The 15,709-nt window shown below is 41.3% G+C and overlaps 1 protein-coding gene across 3 annotated transcripts in view; it reads left to right on the top strand.

The window, feature by feature from the left end:
* SBNO2 (strawberry notch homolog 2) overlaps positions 1–15,709 on the top strand; it is a 163,576-nt gene that overhangs the window by 143,838 nt on the left and 4,029 nt on the right. For all 3 annotated transcript variants that reach the window (XM_070745041.1, XM_070745032.1, XM_070745050.1), the window contains 8 exons: positions 1,012–1,083; positions 2,639–2,747; positions 5,571–5,645; positions 7,157–7,300; positions 8,650–8,744; positions 12,788–12,880; positions 15,099–15,230; positions 15,325–15,401. In XM_070745041.1, coding sequence (XP_070601142.1) covers positions 1,012–1,083; positions 2,639–2,747; positions 5,571–5,645; positions 7,157–7,300; positions 8,650–8,744; positions 12,788–12,880; positions 15,099–15,230; positions 15,325–15,401 — 797 coding nt within the window. The remainder of the gene's footprint in view (positions 1–1,011; positions 1,084–2,638; positions 2,748–5,570; positions 5,646–7,156; positions 7,301–8,649; positions 8,745–12,787; positions 12,881–15,098; positions 15,231–15,324; positions 15,402–15,709) is intronic.

The following is a 15,709-nucleotide window of genomic DNA, read 5'->3' as shown; positions in this document are numbered from 1 at the left end:
AACCTGCCACAGCCGATTCACTGTGGCCAACTCATCACAGACAGTTCAATTCAATTCAATTCAATTTATTAGATTTGTATGCCGCCCTTCTCCGAAAACTCGGGGCGGCTCACAGAATAAGTATAAAAACAAAGCGTACAGGACAAATCTAATAGAGTGGTACCTCTGCTTAAGAACTTAATTCGTTCCGTGACCAGGTTCTTAAGTAGAAACACTCTTAAGTAGAAGCAATATTTCCCATAGGAATCAAAGTAAAAGCAAATAATGTGTGCAAACCCATTAGGAAAGAAATAAAAGCTCGCAATTTGGGTGGGAGGAGGAGGAGGAAGAAGAGGACGAAGAAAGTAGCTACCGAAGGAAGAAGGTGAGGTGAGGGGAATACAAAAAAAATCCAAAACTTTAAGGCTTAAGAAAAAAAGAGGGACACTGAGGCAGCGAGGAGAAGCATGCGCCTCCCATACATCCTGTGCAATTACACTGGCTGCTGCTGCTGCTACCTGCTTCCTATTCCTTCCCATGCTGAAGGCTCCCCTCTCTTCTCACTCGTTCACTTTATAGCCGGTGCCTTTCCTTTGCTGTGGTGACTCCTCTGCTGCCCAGAGCGAAAGGAGCGTTTCTTTTCTCTGGGCACTGGCAGAAGTTTATTCCCTCTCCAAGCGCCCAGAGAAAGGAAAATTCTTTCTTTCGCTCTGGACTGCCAAAGCCTCCTTAAGCACCCCAAAAGGCTCCTCTGGCAGCCCAGATGGTCAGGGTTAAAAGGAGAATGGCAGTAAACTGGCCAGGCCTTTGTGCTGCTCTCAAATTTCTTGGGAAATTTTTCTGGGCTCGGGTTCTTAAGTAGAAAATGGTTCTTAAGTAGAGGCAAAAAAAACTTGAACACCCGGTTCTTATCTAGAAAAGTTCTTAAGTAGAGGTAATGGTGCTAGCAAAACAATAGAATAAGCCACGGCGAAACACAAACGGCTGTCGTGTGTCCAGTTGTTTCATGTGTGACCTTCTCTTTGACCACAGGGTGCCTTAACTCACGGTGACCGAAGAGCGACCGAATCGCGGGACCTCAGCAAATACAACTTTGAGAATAAGGTGAGGTTATGTCTGTAGCTTCCCCATAAAACTTCTGCCTTTCAATAAAACCTGTGAGCTAGAAAATGTGCTATGGATTCGTAATTTTTGCCTTTATTTTTCATAGTATCTGCTGAAAAGTGGGTTTTTTGTCCTCAAGGGAAACATTTCCAGCAGATGATTGAAGTCCATCTGAAATTTGTCTTTTCCCATGGTCTGAGGCCAGTGTTTTCCCAACCTTGGCCACTTGGAGATATTTGGACTTCAACTCCCAGAATTCCCCAGCCAGCATTCACCCGTCCCTGTCATAAGTGGCGTTCCCCGGGGAAGCGTACTAGGTCCTACTCTCTTCATTCTCTACATCAATGACCTCTGTGACCATATCGAAAGCAACTGTGTTCTTTTTGCCGATGATGTGAAACTTTTCAACACCACTGACAACACACTCACTCTCCAAAAAGACCTTGACTTTGTCTCAGATTGGTCTAACACCTGGCAACTTCAAATATCAACCAACAAATGCTCTACCCTCCACATTGGCAAAAAGAATCCAAACCGCACATACGAACTGAATAAACAATCTCTCACTGCTAACCCACACTCAGTAAAAGACCTTGGAATACTAATATTGAATGACCTAGGTGCTAAAGCCCATTGCAACAATATCGCCAAAAAAGCTTCTAGAGTTGTTAACCTGATCCTACGCAGCTTCTGCTCAGGCAATCTCACACTACTCACAAGAGCCTACAAAACTTTTGCCAGACCCATCCTAGACTACTGCTCATCTGTCTGGAACCCATACCACATCTCAGACATCAACACCCTTGAAAATGTGCAAAGATACTTCACCAGAAGAGCCCTTCACTCCTCCACTCGTAACAGAATACCCTACGAAAATAGACTAACAATCCTGGGCCTAGAAAGCCTAGAACTACGGCACCTAAAACATTATTTGAGTATTGCCCACAAGATCATATGCTGCAACGTCCTACCGGTCAATGACTACTTCAGCTTCAACCGCAACAACACAAGAGCATGCAACAGATTCAAACTTAATACGAACCGCTCCAAACTTGACTGTAAAAAATATGACTTCAGTAATCAGGTTATCGAAGCGTGGAACTCATTACCGGACTCAATTGTGTCAACCCCTGACCCCCAACATTTCTCCCTTAGACTCTCCACGATTGACCTCTCCAGGTTCCTAAGAGGCCAGTAAGGGGCGTACATAAGTGCACTGGTGTGCCTTTCGTCCCCTGTCCAATTGTCTTTCCTTTCTCTCACTTATCATATATATTTTCTTTCTTTCATATATCCTCTCCTCTAAGTTCACTTTACCCTTATATATATTACTACATGTCTATTTTTCTTCCTATGTATTTGTGTATTGGACAAATGAATAAATAAAAATAATAAGTCCAAATATCTCCAAGTTGCCAAGGTTGGGAAACACTGTCTTAGGCAACTCCTGTGAAACGGTCATTCGACCCCCAGGTTGAGAACCACTGATTTACCAGGATGCTCTTTTACCTGTGTAGGGCCTAATTTTTTGATGCCTTTCTCTGCCTCTCCCCAGTACGGAATCAGAGCACTCGATAAGGTCCTGCGCACCATCTTCCAGCAGACTGAGAGCAAAGTCCCCGTGCCAAAGATTTACCAAGAAGGAGATGCGGCTTTTTTCAGCGGTAAGTAAGGGTGGGTGGGAATAGAATGGCAATAAAGAAAAGGACAGTGCTGATCTTTAGCTATAGTGAAGGGTGGGAGGCAGGGGTGGGTCCTAGCTTATCGCACTGGCGGTTCGCTTCCGTGCTACATGTGCAGTACTGAAAAGTCAGCTTCTGTGCATGCGCGGAAGGGAGCCAGTTCATGGGCGTGGCCAGCCAGACATCAGTCCCGGTTCAGCAAGTAGGGGGAAATTCCCGCTACCGGTTTGTTTGTTTATTTGTTTATTTGTTTGTTTGTTTTTTGTTTAATTAATTATTATTTTATTTTATTTATTTTATTTATTTTATTTATTTTATTTATTTTATTTATTTTATTTATTTTATTTATTTTATTTATTTTATTTATTTTATTTATTTTATTTATTTTATTTTATTTATTTATTTTATTTATTTATTTATTTTATTTATTTTATTTTATTTTATTTATTTATTTTATTTATTTTATTTATTTTATTTATTTTATTTATTTTATTTATTTTATTTATTTTATTTATTTTATTTATTTTATTTATTTATTTATTTATTTGTTTATTTATTTTATTTATTTTTATTTTATTTGTTTTATTTATTTTATTTAATTGGATTTGTATGCCTCCCCTCTCCAAGGAATTCAAGGTTCTAAAAGAACCAGTACAAACTGGGAGGAACCCACCTCTGATGTGAGCTATAAAGCCTCTGGATGGTTCCCTATTCGAAATCAGTCGGGCGGCAGGGAAAGCAAGTAGGATGCTTGGCTGCATAGCTAGAGGTATAACAAGCAGGAAGAGGGAGATTATGATCCCGCTATATAGAGCGCTGGTGGTGAGATCCCATTTGGAATCCTGTGTTCAGTTCTGGAGATCTCACCTACAAAAAGATATGGATAAAATTGAACGGGTCCAAAGACGGGCTACAAGAATGGTGGAAGGTCTTAAGCATAAAACGTATCAGGAAAGACTTCATGAACTCCATCTGTATAGTCTGGAGGACAGAAGGAAAAGGGGGGACATGATTAGAAGGTTCAGGAGGGAAGTGTTTTCAATAGGAAAGTGAACACAAGAACAAGGGGACACAATCTGAAGTTAGTTGGGGGAAAGATCAAAAGCAACATGAGAAAATATTATTTTACTGAAAGAGTAGTAGATGCTTGGAACAAACTTCCAGAAGACGTGGTAGATAAATCCACAGTAAATTAATTTAAACATGCCTGGGATAAACATATATCCATCCTAAGATAAAGTACAAAAAATAGTATCAGGGCAGACTAGATGGACCATGAGGTCTTTTTCTGCCATCGTCTTCTATGTTTCTATCTAATCAAAACGTAACTTCAGAGAAAGAGTTCAGAGGTCATTGCAATGGAAACTTGAGGCTTGAGTGGGGGGTTGCACTATAAGACTTTCCAAGACCCTTTCCAGCTCTTTTATTCTGTATTGTGTGCAATTGGAGACCACTATCTGCTAGAATACATCTTTCCAAAGAAGTGTTGTGTTTCTGTTTTGTAGAGAAAGATGGTTCTGCTGCAGAATTTTTTCTGTATCCCCCTCCCCAGCTAAAAAAAATTCTTGTAATGATTACCAAAGTGTCTCTTCCCCTTTCAGTTGCAACAGTGCATGAAGTTTGGGGACTAGACAACAATTCAGGACGCCAGTGGTTAAAAGATTAATTAGAAACTCTGAGGTTAAATGATTGATTAAAAGCATTAATCATTGGTGAGACCACACTTAGATTACTGTGTACAGTTCTGGTCACCGCACCTCAAGAAGGATATAATGGAAATGGAAAAGGTGCAAAAAAGGGCACAAGAATGATCAAGGGAATGGAGCCCCTCCTTTAGGAAACCAGGTTGCAACGCCTTGGTCTCTTCAGCCTTGAAAGATGGCGTTTAAGGGGTGACTTAATCAAAGTGTATAAAATCCTGCATGGGATAGAAAAGGTGGATAGAGAAAAATTCTTTTCTCCATCACACAATACTAGGGCAAGGGGGCCCTCCCTGAAGCTCATAGGTAAGACAGTGAGGACAAATAAAGGGAAATATTTCTTCACCCAGAGGGTCCTTGGTTTATGGAATTCACTTCCAGAAGAGGTCGTGACAGCTGTCAGCCTGGAGAGCTTTAAAGGCAGGATTAGACAGATTCATGGATGCCAAGTATATCATAGGTGGTTATTGAAACGGATGTCCATGTGCCGCCTCTATGTTGGTTGAGGCAGGCAGGATTCCCTTGGGTCCCATTTGTTGGGGGTCAAGGGAAAGGGAGGGTCTTGCCTTCTCTTTCTGCTCAAGATCCCCATGGACAATTGGTGGGCCACTGTGTGACACAGAATGCTGGACACGATGGACTTTGGTCTGATTCAGCATGGCTCCTCTTATGTCTTATGTTCTAAGCATCTGTCCCCCAAACCAATGGCATCCGCTCCCTTGCAGAATCCTTGAATTGATTGAACTAATCAAGGAAAGAAGCAACCTGCAATTAAGGAGAAACTTCCTTAACGATGAAGACAATTAAACAGTGGAACAGCTTGCTTCCATTAAGTTGTGGATGATCCACAACACTGGAGGCTTTTAAGACAAGACTGGACAGCCTTTTGCTCAGAGTGGTATGGGGCCTCCTGACGGAGCAGGTGGCTGGGCTAGAAGACCTCCAAGGCCCCTTCCAGCTCGATTATGATCGAGGCCTGATTGAAAACCCTTGCTTGGGGTTTTTGAGGCCGTTTTTAAACGCCGCAAATATAGCTAATCCACATGGAAGTCAGTTTCATAGGCCTTACCGATTATCTGTTAAAATTAAATTCTGGATTTTTCAGAAATGAAGCAGTCCCTCCTCTCCGTGGGAATCTCTTGCAAGGAGATGCGATATGGCTTCATGACCATGGAGAAAGGTAAGGTTTTTAATCATTTTTAGTATTGGATTGTTACTGTACACTATTTTATGATTGCTGTTAGCCGCCCCGAGTCTTCGGAGAGGGGCGGCATATAAATCAAATAAATAAACAAACAAACAAACAAACAAGCAAGCAAGCAAGCAAGCTACATGCACCCTTTTCCTCTGTTTACTTGCCTAACTTTTGTTCTACATGGTGACTCTTGTCTTTGCGTATCTTAGCCCTGCAGTACAAGTCATAATGAACTTTCATTAGATTATTTAAATCATCTTTTCTTGTAAAATAATGCACTTGGGGAAAAGGAATCCTCAATCTGAGTATTGCATTGGCAGTTCTGTGTTAGCAAAAACTTCAGACGAGAAGGATTTAGGGGTAGTGATTTCTGACAGTCTCAAAATGGGTGAATGTGGTTGGGCAGTAGGAAAAGCAAGTAGGATGCTTGGCTGCATAGCTAGAGGTATAACAAGCAGGAAGAGGGAGATTGTGATCCTGCTATATAAAGCACTGGTGAGACCACATTTGGAATACTGTGTTCAGTTCTGGAGACCTCATTTACAAAAAGATATTGATAAAATTGAACGGGTCCAAAGACGGGCTACAAGAATGGTGGAAGGTCTTAAGCATAAAACTTATCAGGAAAGACTTCATGAACTCAATCTGTATAGTCTGGGGGACAGAAGGGAAAGGGGGGACATGATCGAAACATTTAAATATATTAAAGGGTTAAATAAGGTCCAGGAGGGAAGTGTTTTTAATAGGAAAGTGAACACAAGAACAAGGGGGCCCAATCTGAGGTTAGTTGTGGGATAGATCAAAAGCAACATGAGAAAAATATTATTTTACTGAAAGAATAGTAGATGCTTGAAACAAACTTCCAGCAGACGTGGTTGGTAAATCCACAGTAACTGAATTCAAACATTCCTGGGATAAACATACCGGTAGATCCATCCTAAGATAAAATACAGGAAATAATATAAGGGCAGACTAGATGAACCACGAGGTCTTTTTCTGCCATCAATCTTCTATGTTTCTATCTTCACTTCTTTGTGTAAACCAGTGATGCTCAACCTTTTAAATGCTGCGACGCCTTAATACAATTCTTCAGGTTGTGGTGAACCCCAACCATAAGTCTAGCGCCAATTCTCCCCTCAAAGGGGAGCACTCAGCAGGCCTTTCAAACCCTCTGCGCACTCCATGTTTGCAAAAAACAGGCCCATTTTTCACCAAAATGGGCCTGCAGGGGCTGGGCTTCAGAAGGGCAAAAATGACTGAATTCAGTGTATAAGACGCACCAGCATTTCCACCCTCTTTTGGGGGAGGGGAGGATGCATCTTATACTCCGTAAATATAAATATATTAATATATTATATATTAAGAGATGTGGACAAACTTCTGAGACCTGAGATTTACATATTCTGGACATATTCTGGACCTTGGATGAATCTTTGCGAGTCAGGAAACTGGCATCCCAGATGAACTAAATGCCATTTTATTTTTTCCCATCACAGATTGTTCCATCACCAAGTTCCTAAATCGCATTTTGGGCCTGGAGGTTGACAGACAGAATCTGCTCTTCCAGTACTTCAATGACACTTTCGACTACCTGATCGAGCGGGACAAGAAAGACGGCAAATACGATATGGGGATTCTTGGTAAGCAGGAGGCACAGGCTTGTTTTATTCCTGGTTATGAAATAATAATAATTATTATTATTATTATTATTATTATTATTATTATTATTATTATTTATAATATATGTTATATAATATATAATAAATATATAATATATAATAATAAATATATAATATATATAATAATAATTAATAATAATTATTATTATTATTATCATTATCATTATTATTTGGCACTGAACCCAGCATGCCAATACCACAGTGAAAGTGGTCCCAGTGGTTCTGGGCATGCTGGGCGCAGTGCCAAAGGATCTCAGTGGACATTTGAAAACCATTGGAATTGACAAAATCTCCATCTGTCAATTGCAAAAGGCTGCTTTACTGGGATCGGCAAATATAATTCGCCGCTACATCACGCAGTCCTAGGTGCTTGGGAAGCGCCCGACTGGTGATGAAATACGAAATCCAGCATAGTGATTAGATTAGATTAGATTTATTGGATTTATATGCCGCCCCTCTCCGCAAACTCGGGGCGGCTCACAAGTGATCTTGTTTGCTGTGTTGTATTGACATAATAATAATAATTATTATTATTTATTATTATTAATAATAATAACAACAATCATTATTGTTATTATTATTAATTAGTATTATTAATTATTATTATTAATAATAATTGTTGTTGTTGTTGTTGTTGTTATTATTATTATTATTATTAATTAGATTTGTATGCTGCCCCTCTCCGGAGACTCGGAGCAGTTCATAACAATAATAAAGTGTACAAATCCAATACTTAAAAAACAATTTAAAACCCTTATCATTAAAATAGTCACACAACCCAATCAAACCATACATAAACCATGAAAGCTAGGGAGTACATCAATCATCCCCATGCCTGGTGACATAGGTGGGTTTTCAACAGCTTGTGAAAGGCAAGGAGGGCGGGGGCATGGATGACAAAATGAGATGAGAGTCTGCTGTGTCCCTTCCGTGGAGATCAATTGAATAAGAAAGTAAGAATAAAATAATTTTCCATATCCAGAAAGTATTGGGGATCGGGCAGACGGTCCTGGAGGTATTCTGGTCCGATGCCATGAAGGGCTTTAAAGGTCATTACCAACACAATATGTCAGATTACTTGGTGAAAAGGGGTGGACTCCATTTTTGAATTTGCAGCCCCACCTTCACTGCAACATCACACAACTGTAAGACTGGGCAATTGAAGGAGAGATGCAACAATGATCATACATGGGCATTGTCGGGGGAGGGAGAGAAAAAGTTAAGGAAGATTGCCACCTGCATATTTTTTTGAGCTCCGTCCAACCTGAAGTGTCCCCTTCCTCATTCTCACCGCCTTCTTCATTCCTCAGACTTGGCTCCGGGCATTGATGAAATCTACGAGGAGAGCAAAGAGGTTTTCCTAACCCCAGGCCACCCACAAGATGGCCAGGTAGTTTTTTACAAGGTAAGACTTTGGCAGAAAGGTTCACAGATCTTTTATTTTTTGGGGGGGGGGGGGGAATGGTCCACCTTTGCTTCTTTGACTTATTTTATTTTATTTATTTATTCATTTGTCCAATACACAAATACATAGGAAGAAAAATAGACATGTAGTAATATATATAAGGGTAAAAGTGAACTTAGAGGAGAAGATATATGAAAGAAAGAAAATATATATGATAAGTGAGAGAAAGGAAAGACAATTGGACAGGGGACGAAAGGCACACCAGTGCACTTATGTACGCCCCTTACTGGCCTCTTAGGAACCTGGAGAGGTCAATCGTGGAGAGTCTAAGGGAGAAATGTTGGGGGTTAGGGGTTGACACAATTGAGTCCGGCAATGAGTTCCATGCTTCGATAACTCGATTGTTGAAATCATATTTTTTACAGTCAAGTTTGGAGCGGTTCGTATTAAGTTTGAATCTGTTGCGTGCTCTTGTGTTGTTGCGGTTGAAGCTGAAGTAGTCATTGACCGGTAGGACGTTGCAGCATATGATCTTGTGGGCAATACTCAAATCGTGTTTTAGGCGCCGTAGTTCTAGGCTTTCTAGGCCCAGGATTGTTAGTCTATTTTCGTAGGGTATTCTATTTCGAGTGGAGGAGGGAAGGGCTCTTCTGGTGAAATATCTTTGGACATTTTCAAGAGTGTTGATGTCTGAGATGTGGTATGGGTTCCAGACAGATGAGCAGTAGTCTAGGATGGGTCTGGCAAAGGTTTTGTAGGCTCTTGTGAGTAAAGTGATTGCCTGAGAAGAAGCTCCGTAGGATTAGGTTAACAACTCTAGAAGCTTTTTGGGCGATATTGTGGCAGTGGGCGTTAGCACTTAGGTCATTCGATATTAGTATTCCAAGGTCTTTTACTGAGTGTGGGTTGGCAGTGAGAGATTGTTTATTCAGTTCGTATGTGCGGTTTGGATTCTTTTTGCCCATGTGGAGGGTAGAGCATTTGTTGGTTGATATTTGAAGTTGCCAGGTGTTAGACCAGTCTGAAACAAAGTCCAGGTCTTTCTGGAGGGTGAGTGTGTTATCAGTGGTGTTGAAAAGTTTCACATTGTTGGCAAAAAGAACACAGTTGCTTTCGATATGGTCACAGAGGTCACTTAGTTGCCACTTACAAGCCGCAGACTGGAATTTCCCGAGCTTAGCCTGGAGATGCCACCAAGTCTTCTACATAGATGCTTCTCAATCTTTAGCAATTCTGTGTAGCCTTCAACTTGTAAGAGCCAGGGTGGCACAACAGGTAAAGCGCTGTACTGCAGGCCACTGAAGCTGATTGTAGATCTGTAGGTCAGAGGTTCAAATCTCATCCCCGGCTCAAGGTGGACTCAGCCTTCCATCCTTCCAAAGTGGGTAAAATGAGGACCTGGATTGTGGGGGCAATAGGCTGGCTCTGTTAAAAAAGTGCTATTGCTAACATGTTGTAAGCCGCCCTGAGTCTAAGGAGAAGGGCGGCATAAAAATCGAATAAATAATTAAATAAATAAATAAACTCCCAGAAAAACATTGTTCTACATACAAAGCTTCTGTATTTTCAGTAAGATGCTGCTAGCGACAAAATACAGTAATCCCTTGCTACTTCACGGTTCATCTTTTGCGGATTCGCGACTTCACAGGTTTTCAAAGGGGGCTTAAATCCATTAAATCCATTAAAAATTTTAAATCTATTAAAAATTCATAAAATTCTTCTACAGTACTACTGTACTCTATTAAAGAAACTGGTAGGATATCACATGTAGTTCCAGCTGAGAAATATTATAGAATGACTGTTTAATGCAAAGGGTGGGTTTTAAAAGTCCAAATACTCGTTAAATACATTAAAAAAATCTTTCCTCCACGGAAATTCGTTTTTCACGGGTGGTCTTGGAACGCATCCCCCACGAAAAACGAGGGATCACTGTATTTTGAGCTCACAATAACAAGAAGTATCCTAAGGTCAAACCAGGAAGGCTTAAGAACATAAAAATATAAGAAGAGCCCTGCTGAATCGGGCCAAAGTCCATCGAGTCCAGCATTCTGTGTCCTACAGGGGCCCACCAATTGTCCATGGGGATCTTGAGCAGAAAGAGAAGGCAAGACCCTCCCTTTCTCCTGACCCCCAACAAATGGGACCCAAGGGAACCCTGCCTGCCTCAAACAACGTAGAGGCAGCACTTGGACATCCGTTTCAATCACCACTGATACACTTGGCATCCTTATATCTGTGTAATCCTGCTTTGAAGCTTTTGTCTCAGTGATGAAATCCAATTTATTTTACTACTGGTTCTGTGGGCACGGCTTGGTGGGTATAGTGTGGCTTGGTGTGATTGGCAGGGGAAGGATACTGCAAAATCCCCATTCTCACCCCACTCTGGGGCCAGCCACAGGTTGATATTTACCAGTTCTTCAAACCACTCAAAATTTCCACTACAGGTTCTCCGGAACCTGCTGGATTTCATGCCAGCTCTTTCTGTCTTTCTCATGACCTGTACAATTCTGTAGATCTCTATTGTTGCAAAATTCACACATATATTAACATCAGCAAGGTTGGTGTTTGCACAAACTTGGAAAAAGGAAAATATACCAAATGAAGAAATGGTGATTAGGAAAATGCTAGATTGTGCTAAATTAAGTAAATTAACATACAAATTACAGAATAAACCAAGTAAAGACTACTACACAGTTTGGGGGAAATTATATAGTTGGATAGAAAGGAAAAAAGAATTGAACTAACGTTTAAGAAAAAGAATGAAGCAATGAAAACAGAATTGTATAGTATTAAGCTAATTCATTTTGTGTGGATTTTTTTTATATATATCTAAAAGTTTGTCTGTATGTCTAGTTTTGTTTGTTCATTATTAAAAATAATAATAATAAATTTTGTTGCAAAATTCAAAACCAGAAGCACACATAGATGACTGACTCAGCTGGATTCAATAACTTCCTTATAAACATAATAACAGATGCATTTATGATACCATTAGCAGAATTCTTTTTCAAGCAGTTACAGATAGCAGAGAACAGTTAGTTTCATTTCAGCAGAGTCCAGAGTGAGAGAGCACAGAGTGGAGACTGGATCCAAGCCCAGCCTTAAGCATCTCAGTTTCGATTCTCTGCACAGACTCAGAAGGGATTAGCTCCTATTGGCTGACTCAGTTGCTATACCTATTCATTGGCTGACCTTGTTAACATGGCTGTCCCAGTTCATGAATATTCTAACAATCTCTCATAACCATTTTATTTTATTTTTTAAAAGACTTTATTAAATATTTAAAATAATATAGTCGTCGATATTCAATTGGCAGACATATTAAGCATTAGTTACATTTTAAAGGCATATATTTCATAACAACTTTAAACTTTATTGGTGACCACATGGCCCTGGGATGCTGCAACAATTATTTGTACATGCAAGTAACCGAGCACCCAAATTTTGATCACATGACCATGGGGACGCTGCCACAGTTATAAGTGTGATCATAAGTCACTATTTCTAAGTGACGTTGTAATTTTGCTAGGCGAATGGTCATGAGTCAAAAACCACCTGTACAGTGTTCCCTCGATTTTCGCGGGGGATGCGTTCCAAGACCGCCCGCAAAAGTCGAATTTCCGCGAAGTAGAGATGCGGAAGTAAATACACCATTTTTGGCTATGGACAGTATCACAAGCCTTCCCTTAACACTTTAACCCCCTAAATTACCATTTCCCATTCCCTTAACCATTTACTCACCATTATTACTGGTACTCACCATTGAATAAGACACTTAATGATCCTGATATTTATAAACATAATTATTTATTAACAATAATTTTTTTGTTGTTATTTATTTGCAAAATTTATTAGTTGGGTGATGACGTATGACGTCATCGGGTGAGAAAACCCGTGGTATAGAAATAAAAATGCGAAGTATTTTTTAATTAATATTTTTTGAAAAAACATGGCATAGGCTATTCGGGAAGTTCGAACCCGCGAAAATCGAGAGAACACTGTACTCTAAACAGCTTCTTTGCTTATTTCTGTCCCATCTTCAGATCAGCGTGGACAGAGGCTTGAAGTGGGAGGAGGTCTGCGAGAAGTCACTCCACCTGACGGGCCCGAATGATGGGTTCTACCTGTCTCACAAGGTAAGACAAATTGGTTGGGATGGAGTCAGGGGTGGGTGTCTGATGAAAATGTTGGGGTGATCAAAGTTTTTCTGCAAGGGGGAGAGGTTGGCAAGGAGCTTGATCAGAAGTGGAAAATCTTCCCTATTTAGTTATTCTGCTAAGGGGCTTGGAGGAGGAAGAAGAGGTTATTCTGGCAAATATTCCATTGCACACCATACCCATACCTGTTAGTCTCAAGCAGAGGTTTTATTTTTAATAATAGGAAAGTGAACACAAGAACAAGGGGACACAAAGTGAGGCTAGTTGGGGGAAAGATCAGAAGCAACATGAGAAAATATTATTTTACTGAAAGAGTAGTAGATCCTTGGAACAAACTTCCAGCAGACGTGGTAGATAAATCCACAGTGACTGAATTTAAACATGCGGTAGCAGGCGGTTCCAGAGGTAATCTGGTCCATTGCCATGTAGGGCTTTAAAGGTCATGACCAACACTTTGAATTGTGACCGGAAACTGATCGGCAGCCAATGCAAGCCACAGAGTATTGAAGAAACGTGGGCGAATCTGGGAAGCCCCACGATGGCTCTCGCAGCTGTGTTTTGCACGATCTGAAGTTTCCGAACACTTTTCAAAGGTAGCCCCATGTAGAGAGCATTACAGTAGTCGAACCTCGAGGTGATGAGGGCATGAGTGACTGTGAGCAGTGACTCCCTGTCCAGATAGGGCCGCAACTGGTGCACCAGGCGAACTGGGCAAACGCCCCCCTCGCCAAAGGTGAAAGATGTTTCTCTAATGTGAGCTGTGAATCGAGGAGGACGCCCAAGTTGCGGACCCTCTCCGAGGGGGTCAATAATTCCCCCCCCCAGGGTTATGGATGGACAATCTAATCTAAATCGTGTGGCACAACTGATTCCCCCCTCGCTCTTCTACATCTTCGCACTCTGATGGCTTCAAAACGCTCCTTTTTCTTTCTTTTTTTAAAAAATAATTTTTATTGATTATAAAGAAGAAAACAAACAAACATAACACACAAGACATAACAAAACATGAAATGAGCATTTCCAAAATGTGAACTGTACGTGGTACACACCACAAAAGTAAAAACTTAATGCTGTGACTATAAAAAGTGATTTTCATGAATATATCAAGTTGATATATATATTTCATTATATAATTAATAATATATATTAATCACTAGGCAGGGATAACATGTATAAGTTTTCATTTTTCATTGCTGCGTGGCAGTGCTTGCGGCGCACATGTGCACACAGCACGCGCAAAGGCAAACGGGTAGCAGACTTAGAGGATTTCACCCTTGGTGCGACTCTGCAGTATCTGCAATACATCCGGAACCGCCTTCTACCACACGAATCCCAGCGGCCAATAAGGTCCCACAGAGTTGGCCTTCTCCGGGTCCCGTCGACCAAACAATGTCGTTTGGCGGGCCCCAGGGGAAGAGCCTTCTCTGTGGCAGCCCCGGCCCTCTGGAATCAACTCCCCCCAGAGATTAGAACGGCCCCCACCTTCCTTGTCTTTCGCAAATTATTCAAGACCCACCTTTGTCGCCAGGCATGGGGGAATTAGGATATTCCTTCCCCTAGGCCATTACAAGTTATGTATGGTATGTTCGTGTGTATGTTTGGTTTTTATAATAAGGGTTTTTCGTTGTTTTATTAAATTGGATTGTCACATGTTGTTTTTTATGATTGTTGTTAGCCGCCACGAGTCTGCGGAGAGGGGCGGCATACAAATCCAATAAATAATAATAATAATAAATAATTTTGGGGAGCAGCCAATAGTGGGTTGCACCCGATACTATAGTGTAGTAGCAGAAGTGGAAATGCGTATATATCTCTGCATCCATTATGCATGCGTCCATGTGAGATTCAGCTTCTGCACATGTGCAGGGAGTGAAATCTCACGCGAGGACGCTTGTGCATGAGAGATTTTGCCAAATTTTTGGTGGGTTTTTGCATGCACAGGAGCAAAAAGAATTGCTGAAAACCAGCAAAATCTCACACCCGGGCATTGTCACACAAGATTTTGCTTCCAGTGTATGCACAGAAGCCAAACCTTATGCCACTGCATGAGTGCCTATCAGCCGCAGGCCCGCACACCTACGCCAGTTTCCGGGAACGCCCCAGGCCGGTAGCGCCGGAGATGAGGAACCCTTGCCTGGGAGCACCGCTCTCTCTCCTCCACCCCCTAATCTAACTACGAACACTCTTCCGCCTGCAGGTTCGAGGCAACAAATACATTTGCCTCCTCGCCGAACAGACCCGGGGGAAATACTTTACCCTCTACAAGCCGAACATCGGGAAACAGAGCCAGCTGGAGACCATGGACAGCCTGCTTAAGAAGTACCGTTCGGTAAGGCCCAGCCTGCGGTTCTGGCCGCAGATCCATTTTTTTTTGCCTCCTCCGCCATTCCTTGATGGTTCCTTCTCGCTGGTCTTTCCCGCAGGTGTCACCAGCAGATGCTCAGCCCCACTGGGAGAGCAGTTACGACTTCTCCTTGAAGCACTGCAACCACGCCGTATGGTAAGTCCCTTTCAAAGGTTGCTCCAAGGACAGAAGCATCGAGAAAACAGAGGCATTCTTGTTTTAAGCATAGTGGAAGGTCTTAAGCATAAAACGTATCAGGAAAGACTTCATGAACTCAATCTGTATAGTCTGGAGGACAGAAGGAAAAGGGGGGACATGATCGAAACATTTAAATATATTAAAGGGTTAAATAAGGTCCAGGAGGGAAGTATTTTTAATAGGAAAGTGAACACAAGAACAAGGGGACACAATCTGAAGTTAGTTGGGGGAAAGATCAAAAGCAACGTGAGAAAATATTATTTCAC

The sequence above is a fragment of the Erythrolamprus reginae genome, chromosome 1 (genome assembly GCF_031021105.1).
Source record: "Erythrolamprus reginae isolate rEryReg1 chromosome 1, rEryReg1.hap1, whole genome shotgun sequence".
Classification (NCBI taxonomy): Eukaryota; Metazoa; Chordata; class Lepidosauria; order Squamata; family Dipsadidae; genus Erythrolamprus; species Erythrolamprus reginae.
Note: the sequence above shows the minus strand (reverse complement) of the source record. Positions and strands in the feature narration are given on the sequence as shown.